At 44.7% G+C, this 15,985-nt stretch overlaps 3 protein-coding genes across 3 annotated transcripts in view; all 3 read right to left on the reverse strand.

Annotated features, from left to right (window-relative positions):
• The window catches only part of LOC105560487 (WW domain-binding protein 4), a 45,260-nt gene extending 43,955 nt beyond the window's left edge, over positions 1-1,305 (reverse strand). The window contains exon 1 of the mRNA XM_012009650.1: positions 952-1,305. Within this exon, the coding sequence (XP_011865040.1) occupies positions 952-953 (2 nt within the window). The 5' untranslated portion in view covers positions 954-1,305. The remainder of the gene's footprint in view (positions 1-951) is intronic.
• Positions 1,306-6,977: 5,672 nt separating this feature from the next.
• LOC105560489 (UPF0536 protein C12orf66 homolog) lies at positions 6,978-9,812 on the reverse strand. Its single transcript, XM_012009651.1, has 9 exons — positions 9,431-9,812; positions 9,203-9,349; positions 8,989-9,140; positions 8,782-8,922; positions 8,562-8,700; positions 8,300-8,493; positions 8,082-8,232; positions 7,255-7,365; positions 6,978-7,194 (listed from the first exon to the last, which is right to left on the reverse strand). The coding sequence occupies exons 1-9, from the start codon at positions 9,509-9,511 to the stop codon at positions 7,024-7,026; spliced, it is 1,287 nt and encodes a 428-aa protein (XP_011865041.1). The 5' UTR covers positions 9,512-9,812; the 3' UTR covers positions 6,978-7,023.
• A 110-nt stretch (positions 9,813-9,922) lies between these two features.
• Positions 9,923-15,881, reverse strand: LOC105560490 (WD repeat-containing protein 3). Its single transcript, XM_012009652.1, has 15 exons — positions 15,192-15,881; positions 14,930-15,123; positions 14,139-14,348; positions 13,879-14,076; positions 13,378-13,548; positions 13,069-13,274; positions 12,856-12,991; positions 12,588-12,778; positions 12,319-12,514; positions 12,013-12,240; positions 11,660-11,929; positions 11,332-11,574; positions 11,083-11,249; positions 10,799-11,021; positions 9,923-10,719 (listed from the first exon to the last, which is right to left on the reverse strand). The coding sequence occupies exons 2-15, from the start codon at positions 15,098-15,100 to the stop codon at positions 10,555-10,557; spliced, it is 2,775 nt and encodes a 924-aa protein (XP_011865042.1). The 5' UTR covers positions 15,101-15,123; positions 15,192-15,881; the 3' UTR covers positions 9,923-10,554.
• Positions 15,882-15,985: the final 104 nt, after the last annotated feature.

A 15,985-nucleotide genomic window follows, 5' to 3' on the forward strand; every position in this document is an offset into this window, starting at 1 on the left:
GAGTGTTAACACTCAAAACTTGAGTGTATTTTCTGCAAGGGTCTCATTATGCTTGAATTACATTTAATCTTAAATTTCGTATATAGTTTTTCTTTATAGCCTTATCGCTGACAAAAAAACACACACACACACACGCACATATATTTATACGAGAGTAAATATATGTGAACGTCTGCAAAGCCTTGCTCCGCAGACTCGGTGAATCCTAACTGTACAGATCCGTAATTTCTGTGGCACGAGGAAGAAACTGGAGGGACATCGACTAATGTACACGAGGAATCACCGATGCCTTTTCATACATTTTTCACATATGTGTATGCAAAATGTGTAAATGTGTCGATACGTGCACAAATCAGACTTTGATCAAAAGTCAAATCAGACGCGAATCTAATAGCGAATTCGGTTGCCTGCATTAGTGCGCACCGAGTGCGCACTGAGGCTTGTTTACGGTCAATTCCTATATTTGAGAACCGCCTTAAATATTTCTTGAAACATTTCGTAGCCAATAAAATGACGTGCTAGCATCCATACGGATTATATTTTGGCTAAATACTCTTCGAACATATATTTAAGACAAACTTAAATATAAAAATTGACTATAAACTGGCCTTAGTGTGCACTCGGTGCGCACTAGCGCGAGCAATCCAATTCGCTATAACGTAGTCATCGATTTGAAACGCCAAAAATTCACGAGAGATTCGTTTTTCAACGAGTGAACGCGCCAACGCTTATCAACTCTCACTTCATTTGGGCTACGTAATCAGATATCGTCGACGAACAGGTGCCACTTTTAAAGAGGCAAAAGATTTGCCGACAAACCCTACCGTCACGTTCCCAAATCCTACGCGACGCCGGAACGCCCTGTGTTTACGTCTGCGATCTTGCTCGATCGACGTTCGCGCCTGACGTCGATAGCAGCGAAGGGACGAGACAAAGTACAGCGATACTCACATTTCTGTTCCGGTATTTCGCCGATGCTTCGCAGGGACGTTGGAGGATGAATTCAACACCCCAATGACTCAAGTCGCGGCCCCGAGGGATACGGGAGACGTCGAACATAACCTCACGGCGTCGCAAATCCGCGAGCGACTCGCGTTCCGAAGGCCCGTCTTATCGTCGCGCGCGAGACGAAAGCAAACGACGTAGCGGCGCGCACAGTTTCACGCACGGTTTTCGCCCGTTTGATCGCGAATCGCGACGTGGACCGCGACGAGGCAACGTTTAACAAATCACGCGGAGCTCGCGGCGCGTGGACCGTCGACACAACGCGCGCGATATCCAGTCGTATCAGCTGATCGCGTTCGAGCTTTGGTGCTTTAGGCAGGGCGGCGCCACTTGCCGGAAACGTTGCGCATAATTATTTTGCCGCATTCAACAGAAAAGGCTGCTTTGCAATGAAATTCACGAACCTGGAGCTCAATTCTTGAATTTATTCGAAGGAGAAACGTACGCGAAAATTCTGCTCTTACAGAAAATTGGTTATTCGCGTGGTTTTAACCAATCGACTTTCAACTTTTCTGTCAGAGCAGAATTTTCGTATACCTACGTTTCTTCTTCGAATGAATTCGAGAATCGAGCCCCTGGTTGGCGTATGCTCTTCAATTCGATCGCGGTCAATTGTGAATAGAATCAGAGGGTCAATTCTGTATCTTACACTATAGTGAAAATGCTAAAAGTGAAGTAGCTTGGTCTCTTTCTAACGGTCCCCTTAGAAGGGGACAAAGCCACTCACTTTTAGCATTTTCATTATATTGTAAAGTACAGAATCGATCCTAAGGGTTGGGAAGTAACTCGTTACTTGTAACAAAGTTACAGTCACTTTTTTATTTTGGCAACTATAAATGACAAAACGCGCGCCTCGCGCGCGCCATTTGTAGTTGAGCATTGTATATTTTTCAGAATTTGTATACGTGCAAAGAAGTATATGCGCAACGTCAATTTAAAATAAAAAGCAATTTATCACTCACTGATACAATTCGGAACAGCAGAGTTGTACATCGTTAACCATGTGTGTAAAACTGTAAAAAAAAACAAATAAGTATACGATTATTATAGATTATGTAAAATCAAAATTATTATGTTAAATATACTTTATATTTTACATTTTAAAAAATAGGTAATTATTAAAATAATTATATAGATTACTGAAAAAGTCTTCCTTTTAAATGTAAACTCACAAAATTTTACACATATGGTTTTGTCTCTAACACTTGTTCGAATCGTTTGAATAAATAAAATAAAAAACACAAAACAGATACCTTATTTTGCACAAGTAGCAAATAACAAAAACGTGAGACACTTACCTCACCGTTTCTCCGCCGTTGCCCGATGCCTTCTGGGCCGGCTCCTCTGGGCTCCTCCTCTCAGATTTCCTTGTTGCACTCACACACAACACTCACTCGCGAAAATCATCGATCGCGCGAAATTTCAGGCACTCCCGTACGCGACGTGAAACACCGCACGAAATATTATTAACGAATATCGCGTGACTTTCTATCGTACAAATTACTCAAACCAACAACTTGCACTTTTGACTCGGAAGAACAGAATAATGGATAAATCACTTTTGAATTGACGATATAAAACGCAGCGCGAGCATGGCAAGCATAATCTGCGGTAAACAAGTAGCTATTAGTCCGCAACGAAACGACATTTTACAATTTTCGTCATTCAATCTAATCCTCGAAATAAATTATGCGAACGAAATTTCCAGCGATAAATAGTTGTTAAAAGTTATTAAAGTTGCGAAGAACGACAGAGCGTATTACAGCGCGAAAGCCCAAGTTGGCACAAATTTCTCTCTTTTCCCGATAAATGGAATGGATTACACGAAACCGATAGACAATTAAAAACGCGTTGCGTAAACGAGATGCAACCGCGACAAAGCACCACGGTTTGTATTCATATTTTATAAGTTAGTCTCGCGAAATATCTACGTGTACGTTGATAAAGAGCCGTCGCCTCGACACGCAATTAGTTTCTCATTGCAAATTGTGGAAACTTAATAATTAATCGAGAAACGTTACTTGTTACTGATAAAGGTGTGCAAATCAATAGCGTTTTATCCATACATTCATCGCGATCGAGTCTCGGAAAGCGATAACGCAAAAGTAATAACACGCGCGGAGCGACTCTGGCCACTGCTTGCCGGCTCGACGTTCGGCGAGCGAGTGAGCGCGGCGACCTTCGGTACACGATGGCACGCAAAACATCGTACGTCACCGCGCCGAGTGAAAAACAACGAACGTTGAGAATTCGTTGCCTTTTTTGTTCCGTGACTGTTACTACGCTTCGCGTATCGTTCTGCGGACTTGTTGGTGTTGATTAAATTAACGATTGATTCCGTTCAATTGAGAAAACGTTTCGAAGCTAAAATCGTCACTGCCGCACCCCAGTGAGAAATGATTCGTCGATCGACGTCGGAATGATGGCTGCGGTCAAACTGCCGCTACAAACGCCTCCGAGTATTCCACTTTTCCTTTCTTTCAATAAAGACAGAAGGAGAAGAGAAACGCTTCGAAGCATTTTTAGCGGCAGCCTGACCGCAGCCGATGTTGAATCGACGTCAATTCGACGGTGTCGATGTCGATTCGACGTCGCTTCGACGTCGATCGACGAATCATTTCTCACTGGGACCGGCACTCGGCACAACTGGGCGCGACGCGGCACTCGCGAAACAGGAGACAATTACATCGAAGTAACGCGCGCCACGGCACTCCCGGTGTTAATCGACGCGAGCGGAGACACGGAGACACAAATCGCGCGCAGCGGGTATACGAGCCGCCGCGATGGCGTCGCGCGAAACGGCGGGAACGTTCCAGCGAGCGGCGACTCGCTCGGAGAAACGCGAGAGACTTGACGCGCCTCGCGACCGAACGCGAGCGTTCAACGGACCTCGTTCAACGGCCAAAAGAACCTCGGGCGCGTTTCTGCGCGCGCGAAGAGACGCGAGGTGAAATTGCGGTGTGCTCGGCGTCGCAAGGAACCGGCCGCGTCCAAGATTCCGGGAATTTCTCGCGAGACTCGCGTCCCGGCGGATCGCCGCGGCCGGACGCGTCAGCGTCGAGCAATCCGCGCCGCGATCGCGGAACTTGATCGGCGCTGAACTCACCGTCGTCGTGAAAAGCGTCGGAAAAGGAGACCGGTCCGCTGCGTGTCCGCGATGCTACTCGAACCGACCAACATGGCGTCGTTACCCGGCGTTCTCTGCGCGCGGCACTGCGCGAGTTGAGTCAGCGGCGCGACTTGAATATCACTTGAATATCGTTTCTAGCGAATTCGATTACCTCCAGTCCGCAATCTTGCTTTAAGTAAACTCACTTATTGAAGTCGTGGCACGATCCGGAAAAATAGGCGTACCACGGGCACCCGCGAAGCGGAGACTTTATCGGCAGTGTCAGAAGACGCCTAGCGAAGCAGTTCCAAAAGTGAAAAATGGGCGCGAGGGCGCGCGAAACAGTCTCCTGATACCATCAAGAAAAAGGCCGGCGCGGCCGTTTTTACCAACGCAGTTTAACTTCAATCCCGCTTCAACTTTGTATCCTTTCCTAGTTTTACGCGTTGAGAAAAGACAAGTATAAATTTAAGCCGAGATTAAAGTTAATATCTGCATTGGTAGAAGCGGGCATTAAAGCAAGATTGTGTGGACCAGAGATTACGCGACGCACGTCCCGCACAAACACACACACACACGTCTGACTTCGGCGCGGCTCGCCGCTCGAATGTGCTCGAATGTTCGAGCCGCCGCGCCGCAGCGATCGTCGCTTGTTTGTCTCGAGCCGCCGCGGCCGCTGCGAACGTCACTTGTTTTTGTCTCGAGCCGCCGCGGCCGCTTGCGTTCTTCACTTGTTTTTGTCTCGAGCCGCCGCGGCCGCTGCGGGCTGCGCGCCAAGGACAGAGGACGTTCCGTGCGTCGCACTATCGTTCGAGCCGCCGGCGCGTACGGCCGGAAAAATTGTCCGGCGTTTTTCAACAAGTTTACGGAATGTTCGTGCGTATCGTTGCATAGATATTCGCGCGTATCACTCCGTTGCTCTAAGGATGCGCGCGTTGCTACAAGTCCCAGTGAGAAATAATTCGTCGATCCGCGAGCAAAAGCTACGACCTCTCGTACGATAGACTGCATTTTCGAAATTTATCATGAAACGTCGGACAAGCAGTTCTCTGACGACTACGCCACCGGGCGACGCCGCGAGTGTGTCGATTGCTCGTTAAAGTGCGTTTTTCCCCGAGTAGATTTACGCGAGGTACATACGTCGAAGTGATTTTAAATCGCGCTGTTAACTCAACTCGCGTAGTGTTGTGCGCGCGACAGTGCTGGAAACCAGTGGACACGCAGCGAGCGGATCTCCTGCACCGACCGATGGTCGTCGCGACGCGTCTTACGGCAAGTAAGTTACATTACCAAGTTCAGCAATCGCGCGACATACAAACTATAGACTCGGCGATCCACCGAGACGCGTCCCAGCGAGAAGTGACTTGTCGATCGACAAGTAATTTCTGACGGAATCTCGCGGAAAATCCCCGGCCGGAATCTTTCGCAGCCGAGTCCTCGCACGCAGTGAGAAATGATTCGTCGATCGATGTCGTAAACGATCCCTAGTAGCAACAATATGTATACTGGCGCGACATTGGGAAATTGCTCTTCGTTCTTTATGCAAAGTCGTGAATCCCCCGCCTTGTTTTTGCGCGTGCTATAATCGCGTGGCAGAATTTTGTAATTTCGTAAAGCCAATTTCAAATTGCTCGCGATTAAAAAATTGCAACTTTAAAATACCAATATCTTTTTCGTTAGACTTCCGACCCGAGTGTTTTAAGTATGAAAATGTTCTGCCGTGCAGTCCGCGACTTATCCTGGCATTATTTTGTGCATAAAAGCTAATAAAACGATTTACCAGCGCAAAAAGTATATTCGCACGTGTCGGTGAAAAGGATGGCTTTCCTTATTTAACCAATACGTCGATTTAGCAATATTGGTTTCACATTGTACCAATATTAGACCAGTACTGTTATTACATTATTAATTATTGGCCAATATCGGCCAATGCATTTCTAATATAACCAACATTGGACCAATGTTTAGCCAATGCACTGTGCTACTAAGAAACAATCAATTTTCCACCAAACAGAGAGATTTAACTCCAAGGGTAATAAATTCATTGGTGGAGTCGACAGATAATTCCCATTAATTTAACAAAAAACTCCCGCTATCTCATAATAGGGACTTTCATCCGTTTTCTGAAATGTTCTGAGATTTCGACGATTCCTCATTCTATAATTTCAGACGTAATCTTACAAGATTTGGAAAAGTTTAAGGTATTTTTTTCGGAAATTATAGAATGTTACATAATACATTTTAAGAAAAAAAAGTAGACTTTCTCAGTGCAGTCATTTCTGAAAAGTGTATATCACTTCGTATAGAAATTCTGAAAAAGATTTTCACCCGATCAACGAAGTTAAGCTCTTACATTGAGAGTGATAAAGTTTTTAAATATTTCAACAACTATCCTTACCATTTAGAGATACATATAAAGCTAATTATATTCATGCAAGTAATAAACTTTATTTTTATCATTTTATATAACTTGTGTGTCATATATTAAGAGTGAGAACAAGATCGGCCTCATTTTTTTCGCGTTCGATTTTGCTCACAAAGTAGATACCAAACGAAAGGTGTCAATTTCCCAATGATCGATGCCAACGAAATCGTCCTGCATTGTCTATCAACCTAAGTAAGTTTTAGATGGACTGAGTGATCTTTGGGCACCCGTTGGGAAACCTTTCAGTCGACTCCAACTCGGTTTTGGAATTTTTACACTCTGAGACTGACATATCTGTAATCAGCTTGACAAGACCTGTCGTTTGGTATCTACTTTGTGACCAAAATCGAATGCGAAAAAAATGGGGCCTTTGCCTATGGAGACACTTGTTCTCGCCCTATATATTATTGAATTTATTTACTATAACATAATTAGGTCTTTGGCATAATCCGATTTTTTTATACAATTGTTTTCACATAGACGCTCATTTTGATAACTTGAGACATTCGTACACCTTATTGCACCTAATTTGCATAGAGAGGTCCATCATAAACGATGTAATGTGGGTTTCCTTATCCTTCTGCTTCCCGTTTTCGAATACGATCACGAGAGTCATAGTGGGATCGGTGTTGTGGAAAGAGTACGTACACAGGTCCTGTAGGAACGCCATCAATTTACAATCGGTTCATAAGAGATAATTTCGCAATAAGCGTACCTTCGTGCTCTTGTGGTAAATGACTTTGTCCATAGCGAGAAGCTCGACGTGCCGTTCCTTTATCTTGATTTGGATATTGTCCAAGTGTACCGATGGTTTCTGCGTGAATGTCTGGAAGTAAAATTAATTAATCACGTAGGAAAGCACAAAGTTTTATGCCGTTTGTCTGCAGCTGCTAATACATATGTACTTATATCGATAAGAATTGAAAATAGTTAAGGCCCGGTTTCACCGAACGTCGCTTAACTTTGATCTTAGTTTAATTCGTGTTTGTCTCTTTCTAAAGTAACAGTTGGAAACAGACAAAGAACGAATTAAACTAGGCCTAAGGTTAAGCGACGTTGGTGAAACCGGGCGCAAAACGTAAAAAGAACAAGTGTCCACAGGCAAATGGCCCCTTTTTTTTCGCATTTGATTTTGATCATAAAGTAGATGCCAAACGAAAAGTGTCGTCGAGCTGATCGCAGATGTGCCAGTCTCATAGTGTACCCATTTAACGTTCCAGAGACATCGGGCTCCAAAAATTCCAAAACCAACACACCTTTCCGGACAAAAAGACATTTCTTCTGTCACTGACATGTTCAGAATGGCCAAGAGCCTTTGGTAGATCATTTTAGCTAAAGCGATTCATGTCAGTGACGGAGGAAAAGTCTTTCTGTTTGGAATTTTTGGAGCCCGATATCTCTGGAACGTTAAAAATAGGTACACTCTTCGCCTGACATATCTGCGATCATCTTGACGTGACCTTCCGTTTGGTACCCACTTTGTGACCGAAATCAAATGCGTAAACAAATGGGGCCGATGTTGCTGTCACTCTTTGTACGTACACTAGGACAACAAACGACAACGGGAAAACTCTCGGACGGGTTGCCTCCTCTCGCCGGATGTCTGTATCCCGAGCCTGAATTTTCGGTCTCTCTGGAATCGAAGATTATCAGTACCGCTAGTATGTCGTACTTTCGTTGAAAGCTCTGTATCCTGAAAGAGCGTCAAGTCAGTCATCCGCGTGTTCTGTGCGGGCGGCAAAACAATATCGGCGTCTTACTTGTGATAATAATCCACGCTCTGCTTGCTCATAATACTCCTCATTTCCCCCGGACTAGCTTGCTGGGCTAAAGTAGTATGGAAATACAGAGAACATTTAGCTAATATAGCACCGCGTAGTTTCACCAGCCATTGATACAACGCTGGCTGTTGATTCGCCTTGAGGAACGTCGCACCGAAGCCCAGTTTCCAGGACTAATAAGAAATCACGAATTAGAATACTCGATAAGCCGCCTCGACGCTCTTCTTTATATCTTATTCACCTCCTTGCTCTGCAGAGTTCTCTCCCAAGCTGACATTCGCGTCTGCGCGCCATAGAGGGCCACCAGGGTCGGTAAAAACCTCCAGTTTTGAACTTCCACTTGCGCCTTCATTAATTGCACCAGCGTTTCGCATTCTAATCTGAACAATGCGAATCGTTAGCCTCTCACAAAACGTTAAAGTCCACGGTATTGGTAAAAAAAATTACGAGGGGATACGCACGTTAAGCTCGTCTTAATAGCAGTTAACGCCAGATGAGAACAGGACAACAAATAGCACGTTACTATCCCCTCTATGCACTGCAACAACTCCTGATGCTTCATAACTCTGCTGTTTATACTCATGTTGTACATTTTCTCGTAGCTGTAATGCAATAATCACGAAATGTCACATTAGAAACGGGGGGCTCGAAGCGCTAAGTATACTGACAAATCTATCAGCTGGATTCTTGCCGTGATGAACTGACAGAGCTGATTGGAAACGTTGGCGACCGTCGCGCCGACAGAGTTGGTCCCCTTGGTCATTTCCTCTAGTCGCTTCAAATCGGACTTCAACGATTCGTAGACAGTCCTCAAAGAATTCTGTAAACCAAATGGTCAGCGTGAGCGAAGCTCGAATACGATTGTCGTTGCCGAATACGTACGTCTTTCCTAAGGAAGCCTTTGTTCTTGGTGTTGAGAAAACCTAGATCGGCGTACGAACGCTCCGCTACGGCTATCTGCGGTAAATGCAGCAGGAACATTCCCCACGGGCCCATTTGCATCTGCTTGCACGACTCCCTCTCCCTCTCCTGCATCAAATTCACATTCATTTCCGCCCAGAGATACAAATGTACAATCGCCAGGGTACTTGCGTAGAAAATCCCACTCACAACTGTCTCCTTGGCCTTGTCGGAGCATAACTGCGCGACCTGCGTGAAGAAGGTGCTAAGGAACTCGTCTTCGTGGTCCATCCTCTACTTCTATAGCAGCAAACGCGGGTAAACTTAACGGTGTCAGGCCATGCGGATGGTTTTCTTTTCCAATTCCACCGGGAGCGGTGAAGATTCAAGATACCTTCTGCCTGCCCATAGGGTCGTGCAACGTACAGCACACGAGTCTCTTTCACCTGCCTTCATCCACGCGGGGTGTCAATGGTGTCATACTGACGAGGTTATGTCGCGATGTCGCGTATGTGTCGCGTACATGCGTCGACTCGACTTTGCTACGGAAAGATGTGGGTCGAGTTGGCCTCGTACAGACTTGTACTTTCGTATAACGCAGCTTCATACGAATTATTTAACGATAATAAACTTAAAGTAAGACGATAAAAAGAATTGTTAGACAACTTAGGCTGGCAGATGGTTTATTTATTCATGACGTTTCGACCATGCGGGTTGTGGTCCTTTTCAGGGAATTCAACAATCTACAATTATTTTATAAAAAACAAGCATATCGTTGAACATTCACTGGCGATTCACATTCTAAAGTTGTTAAAGTAAGACCCCTAACTAAAACTAAACATATGAGAAAACGCCAATGTAGGTAGCTTGTAATTTTTATTTAAAAAAATGTGATTTAAGATGGTATTCAACAATATTCTTGATTCATCGCCTATGTAATTGACTGAGCGGCTTTGCACGAATTATTCAACAACATTCTTGATTCATTGCCGATTTAATTAACCGAGCAAAGTCTGACCGATTTATTGACACAGGAATTCAACAATTTAGTGCTACGTTAGGGTAGAAGACCCTGCAATCAGAGACTGGGTTTCTACGATCGTAGAAGAGCGAGATAGCCTCTATGTTTCTCTCCCTCTCACTCGCAGGAATTTGACGAACTCCATGTTAGGGCACACGAAGTTTTAGTTAGTTGAGCCAACTGCTATTAATTCCTAACGAGTTTGTAAAAGGCCCAGGTAATATTTAATACGTCGTATAGTATGTACATAAGGTATATGAAAATTTGTGCTACGTATGCACGCGTACAAAGCTCTTAATGTCGCCGGGAGGATCTACAAGTTCATAACCGCCCTCTTTACAGCCTTCTCCTTGTTCCTTCTGATCTTCTTCTTGTGCGCGACCTTCTTACTGGCGTCTCTGAAGAACTTGACTCCTTCCCGCTCCTCTAAAATGCGTTGCACGTACATCATGCCGTGCAAGTTAAAACCGACGGTGTCCTGAAAGTTGTCGCTTGTTAGTTCATCGGATAATAGCACGTGCGAATGAATATGCGATTGATAGATAAGCTTTCATTACCCTTAAAGCAGTGATCTTTTCCACGGCGAGTTTCTTTACAATTTCCAACGTGGGCAAAAGATTTAGGTTGGCTACTATCGGGCCGTGGTGCGCTTGCACCAAGCTCAGAGCTAATCTGACTAATAGCTCAGTGTGATAATCGCTTCTCAACAAGTCAGGGAGTCTCCGAAGAATATCACAGGCGGCAGAGTACGGCAACAACAGTAACGTCTCCTCCATTTCACTAAAACATACAAGATTCCAGTTACGTTTTCATCAGCATAGGAAACTTCGCTGCGTCCTACCTCGCCCTGACTCGTTTAAAAGTTTCCAATAAGAAGTCTTCCGTGCTCGTGCAATCGTAGCCCTGCATCAGTAGAGGAAGAGGCGGCGCTTTGTCGGCAGAAACAGCTTTACTCAGTTCTGTCTCGTACTGGTTGCAGATTTCCAAGCATTCCAGTATCAGCTCGGCCTGAGAAGAGAAGCGCGGGTCACGAAAAGATATTTTAACGCTCTATGTTGCGAATTACATATACTTTAATAATTCGACTTACAGCCCTCTCACTGTTAACGGTCTTTCTGGAAGGTAACGCCTGTTGCTTCTGCCCTAATACCGCGGTGCTTTCCCCGGTAACCAATTCGTTCTCCTGTTGTTCCCTTTCTTCTTCTGCTTCGTCCTGCAGTACCAAAGGTTCGTCAGTCTTCTCGTACAATCTCACTACTCTATCGGAACCGCATGACGCGACGAAGACCCCGTTCGGCGAAACGCAACAGTTCCAACTTTCTCCAGCGTGGCCCTGCAAAGATCGCGAATGCAATGTCGATTGACAGTCATCTATACGTAACTAAGTCACCGACAAAGTATTTAATGAAATACGGTACTGGTAGCGTGGTGATTTTTTGAAATATATCAGCGTCCCATTGCTTGATCCTGCCGTCTTTACCGGCGGAAAAGAAATAGTGAGTTCCAGGCACGAAGGAGAGACCTGTGACGGAGTCGTCGTGCGCGAATATAGACTTGTGGCAATCGCCGAAGTCCAGACCCCAGATCTTAATGTTGCGATCAGCAGACCCGGTTGCTATGAGCGTGGAGTCGCTGGATATATCTATGCACAGTGCTGGTAGCTTGTGTCCGTAAAGCGACACAAAGAACTATAATAAAAAAGTATATATATATGTAAAACAAAAAGATAACACTTGACGTGGATTTATGTGCCTCAAAATAATTGCGATACCTTAAACGTGTCCAGGAAGAAGATTTTAACGGTCGAGTCCAATAGAGAAACCGCCACAAATCTATTATTCGGACTTATTCGTACGCACAGTACGCTTTCCTCAAGCTTGAGCGTTCTCATGTGCAAGACGGAAAGAACTTTCGCTTTTATCTGACTGTCAGGATCTTGAATAAGTTCAAAATTCCAAAATTTCACCGTCCGATCACCACCGCCGCTGGCAACTCCTTTCTGTTTGCAAATAAATCTATTAACTTTAGCTTTAACTTAACGGCGGCTGTTAAAATCTTTTTAACGGGAAGATATTACCAGATCGGGAAATAACGTCACGCTCCAGAGCTCCTTGGAATGTGCCGGCACTTCTTCCAGGATATCGCCAGATACGATGTCGATAATGAGCATTTTCCCGTCTTTCAAACCGACAATCAGATGTCTGTCGCCCGGCACGAATGTCACCGTCAAGGCATAGCCGCACTGCACCGTGCGTAAACACGACAACGTCGGTCTAAAAATCGTCAGGTTCATTAACAAATCTATGCATTCATTGAAAAAACACATATCTCACAAAGTACCCTTACCTATTCCATAATTTGACAGAATCTCCGCTGACACTAGCAAACGCCAAATTGTCGGAGCTAAAACAGACAGCTCGAACGTCTGTACGATGCCCATGTGCCGTTATTGAACGCAAACGCTTCACTTCGAGATCCTTCTCTTCCATGTACAAAGAATGTAATTCGACCGAATTGTTATTCACTCCGACACATAACTGCGCAAAGCGGACAGAATAAAATATTAGCGCGAGACCTCGGACGATTTTAGATGGGTCTTATGCTGTATACTGACTCGAAGTTCGCTGCCTTTGCCTATAACTAAATCGAGGCCTTTCGCTTTGCCGGTCACTTGAACAACAGGTAAACGTTTTATCTCGTCTTTGAGGGACGGTGCACTTGGTAGCTCCTTTCCTGCGTCATTCCCTTCCCTGTCGACGAGGCAGAGAAATATGCACTTAAATCTCGTTCTCTTTTAAACAAATTGAAAACTTCTTTTGAAACTCACTTCTGAGCCTTTCGCCTTTCTTTCTTCAACCTTTTCGCAAATCTATCCTTGACCGTATCTTCAGGTACTAGATAAAACAGCTCTATGGAATTTCCTACTCCGTAGCACCCAAGAACTTTACACGTGGAGTCAACTTCTAGCGAAACAACTCGGCCGCCGGCTGTTCTTAACATGCTTCCAACTTTTTCACATTTTATAGGATATTTCTGAAAACGAAATACACGTTTATAATTACGTTAATTTTAAAAAATAATTATCTAAAGACAAATCGTATCGCGAACTCGGTGCAACGTGTGTACAAATGCGTACCATATCTGTATCCACGCTTTCCTCACTTTCTTCATTGATATCTGTACCAACAGCGGTGTCCAATTCAATATTCTTGCCTTCAAGGAAGGTTATTTTCCAAACGCGCAATTCCGCATCGTTGCATCCCGTTATTAGATACCGGTCGTCGCTCATCAGGGCAAGACTCCAAACCTATCGATATTGAATCAAAACTATGAATTTCCTATGAATGACTGTCTTATGCTCTTAAGACAGCCTTAAGACAATGTTTTATGTTTTAAGCCTTTGTCTTGAGGTAACGCACAAGAACTGTCTTACGTCTGAAGAGTACAAGACAGCCATTCTGCTCAGGCCCTTACTTTAGGACAAAGATTTTAAAACGCAAAACATTGTCCCAAGAGTACAAGACATTCATTCTGCCCTTAATTATTCACCGGCGACAACAAGTCTTTATTCTCGTTGTCAATACTATGATCATCCGAAATATAAAATGGCGAACAGAAACGTAATAAAGCAGCTCACTTCCGACTTGTGTCCGACAAGGGTTTTGAAGTTGTGCTCCGTGTCCAGATCCCAAAACTTGACAAGCGTATCCTTGCTGGCGCTAATAATAATGTTGTGTTCCTTCATGAATACCAGCTTGGTTACGACACCCTTGTGCCCGCTTAAGCGGCATATACCAGCTTCCGCCACAACGTCCCAGACTATGATATCCGTGTCCTGTTGTAGAAAAGAAAGCAATTTACAAGTGCAATCCCGCCGCGTTTGTAAAAGAGTCTCACCTGGGAACCGGTGGCTAATCTGTGTCCCAACGCGTCATACGCCAAGGTTGTTATTTCAGACTTGTGTCCCACGAACACGCTGACGTTCTCGCCGGCGACCAGATCGAAGGTCTTCGCCGTGCCGTCCGCGTAACCGACCGCGATGTGCCTTTTGTCGGGCGACGCGGCCAGGCGTGTCACGCACACCTTTTCTCCAGACAACACTCGTGCCTGAAATTATCATCACATTCGTCAGGTATCGTTCACATGTCTGTCAACGGTGCTTTCCAGCAACGTACGCAGGCGGACACTGTGTAACACAGTGAATCGTTTCATCTATTTTGCTTGCCGTTGTTAAACGAGAATAAAATGATTCTCTGTGTCAAGCCTAATCTACAATGTGCTCTCTGCGTCTAGAAACATTCTACTTTGTAGCCAATAAATACATTTAACAACTTTGTGCAAGTTGATAGATAAATTGTATATTATACACTGTATAATCGTACACCGTCGACGATTTTTCTAAGCGTTTCGATTTGTTTATATAAAATAGAATGTTTCTAGACGCAGAAAGCACGTTGTAGATTAGGCCCGGTCTACAATGAGTCGTTAGTCATTAGTCAGAAGTCGCAACTATACGTTGATCCTTTTCCTTTCTGGGTAGAAGAAAAAGGACCGACATATAGTTCCGACTTCTGACTAACGACTAACAACTCATTGTAGACCGGGCCTTAGGCTCTACGCTATGTCAATCCGTGTCTCTTGCTGGAAAGCACCCCAAGTCCACGCATTCCTGCGTCCTTTCAATTCACCTTCTCTCCGAGTCGCAGGTCCCAGATGTATACATGCTCGCACGCGGCGGCAGCTACGAATCTGCCCTCCTGGCCGTCCAGCTTTACGAAGACTACGTTGCATCGCGGGCTCGCGATTATGTTCGCGTTACCCGCCGGCACGTACCTCAGATACTGCTTGGTCAAGCCCATTTCGTTGGCAGTTTGTCCGCAGTCTGGAGAAAATAGGCAAGGTATACTTGACGTGTAACACGAACTTACGACAGCGAAACCTGCTATGTACCGTTAATAACCGGCACGGATTAACATCGTCTACCAATCAGTGCGATAATTAAAATTAAATAGCATATACGATCGTGAACCCCGCGTTGCAAACGCGCTGAAACGCACGTGTAAACGGTGCACCGCGCCTGCGTGTCACGAAGTACTGGAAAGCGCCTAGATCCTCCGTCGAGTGAGAATTTCGATCCCGTCTGCCATTTTCAGGCCAACTATGGCGCGCTTTTCGAAAACGTTCGAGTCAGTTTGGCATCCACGCGGCTTGTCGGCACAAAAATGAATGTAATTCAACGATGCATGCATACAAACATTCTTATTGCAACAAGGAATAAATAGAAACAATAGGAACAGAGTCCCTTGAAAAATCTGAACAAACAAACGTAAAATAAAATGCATTAACACACGATGTGTGAGAAATCCGAAAGAGAAACGTATACGAAATTCCTGCTTGCGGAAAAGTTGAGAATCTGTTGGTTAAAAATCATGCAAATGGCCAATCGGCTTCCAACTTTTCCGTAAGAGCAGAATTTGCGCATACGTTTATCATGCGAATGAATTCAAGAATCGAGCTTCAGAGTTTATCCTTCTCCTTCTAATGTAGTGGGGAAAAGATGAAGGGTCTAGGCTTTACAACTAAACTGGCTGCACAAGTTCCGTGTTTATCTTTCACCTTTCAACGCGGAGAGAAAAAGATGATCTCTGGTGCTCGATTCTTGAATTCACTCGAAAGAAAAACGTATACGAAAATTGTGTTCCTACAGAAAACTTGTGAGTCGATTGGCTATTCGCATGGCTTTT

Source organism: Vollenhovia emeryi, unplaced genomic scaffold (assembly GCF_000949405.1).
Source record: "Vollenhovia emeryi isolate VEMERY1.0 unplaced genomic scaffold, V.emery_V1.0 DF939228.1, whole genome shotgun sequence".
Taxonomy (NCBI): domain Eukaryota; kingdom Metazoa; phylum Arthropoda; class Insecta; order Hymenoptera; family Formicidae; genus Vollenhovia; species Vollenhovia emeryi.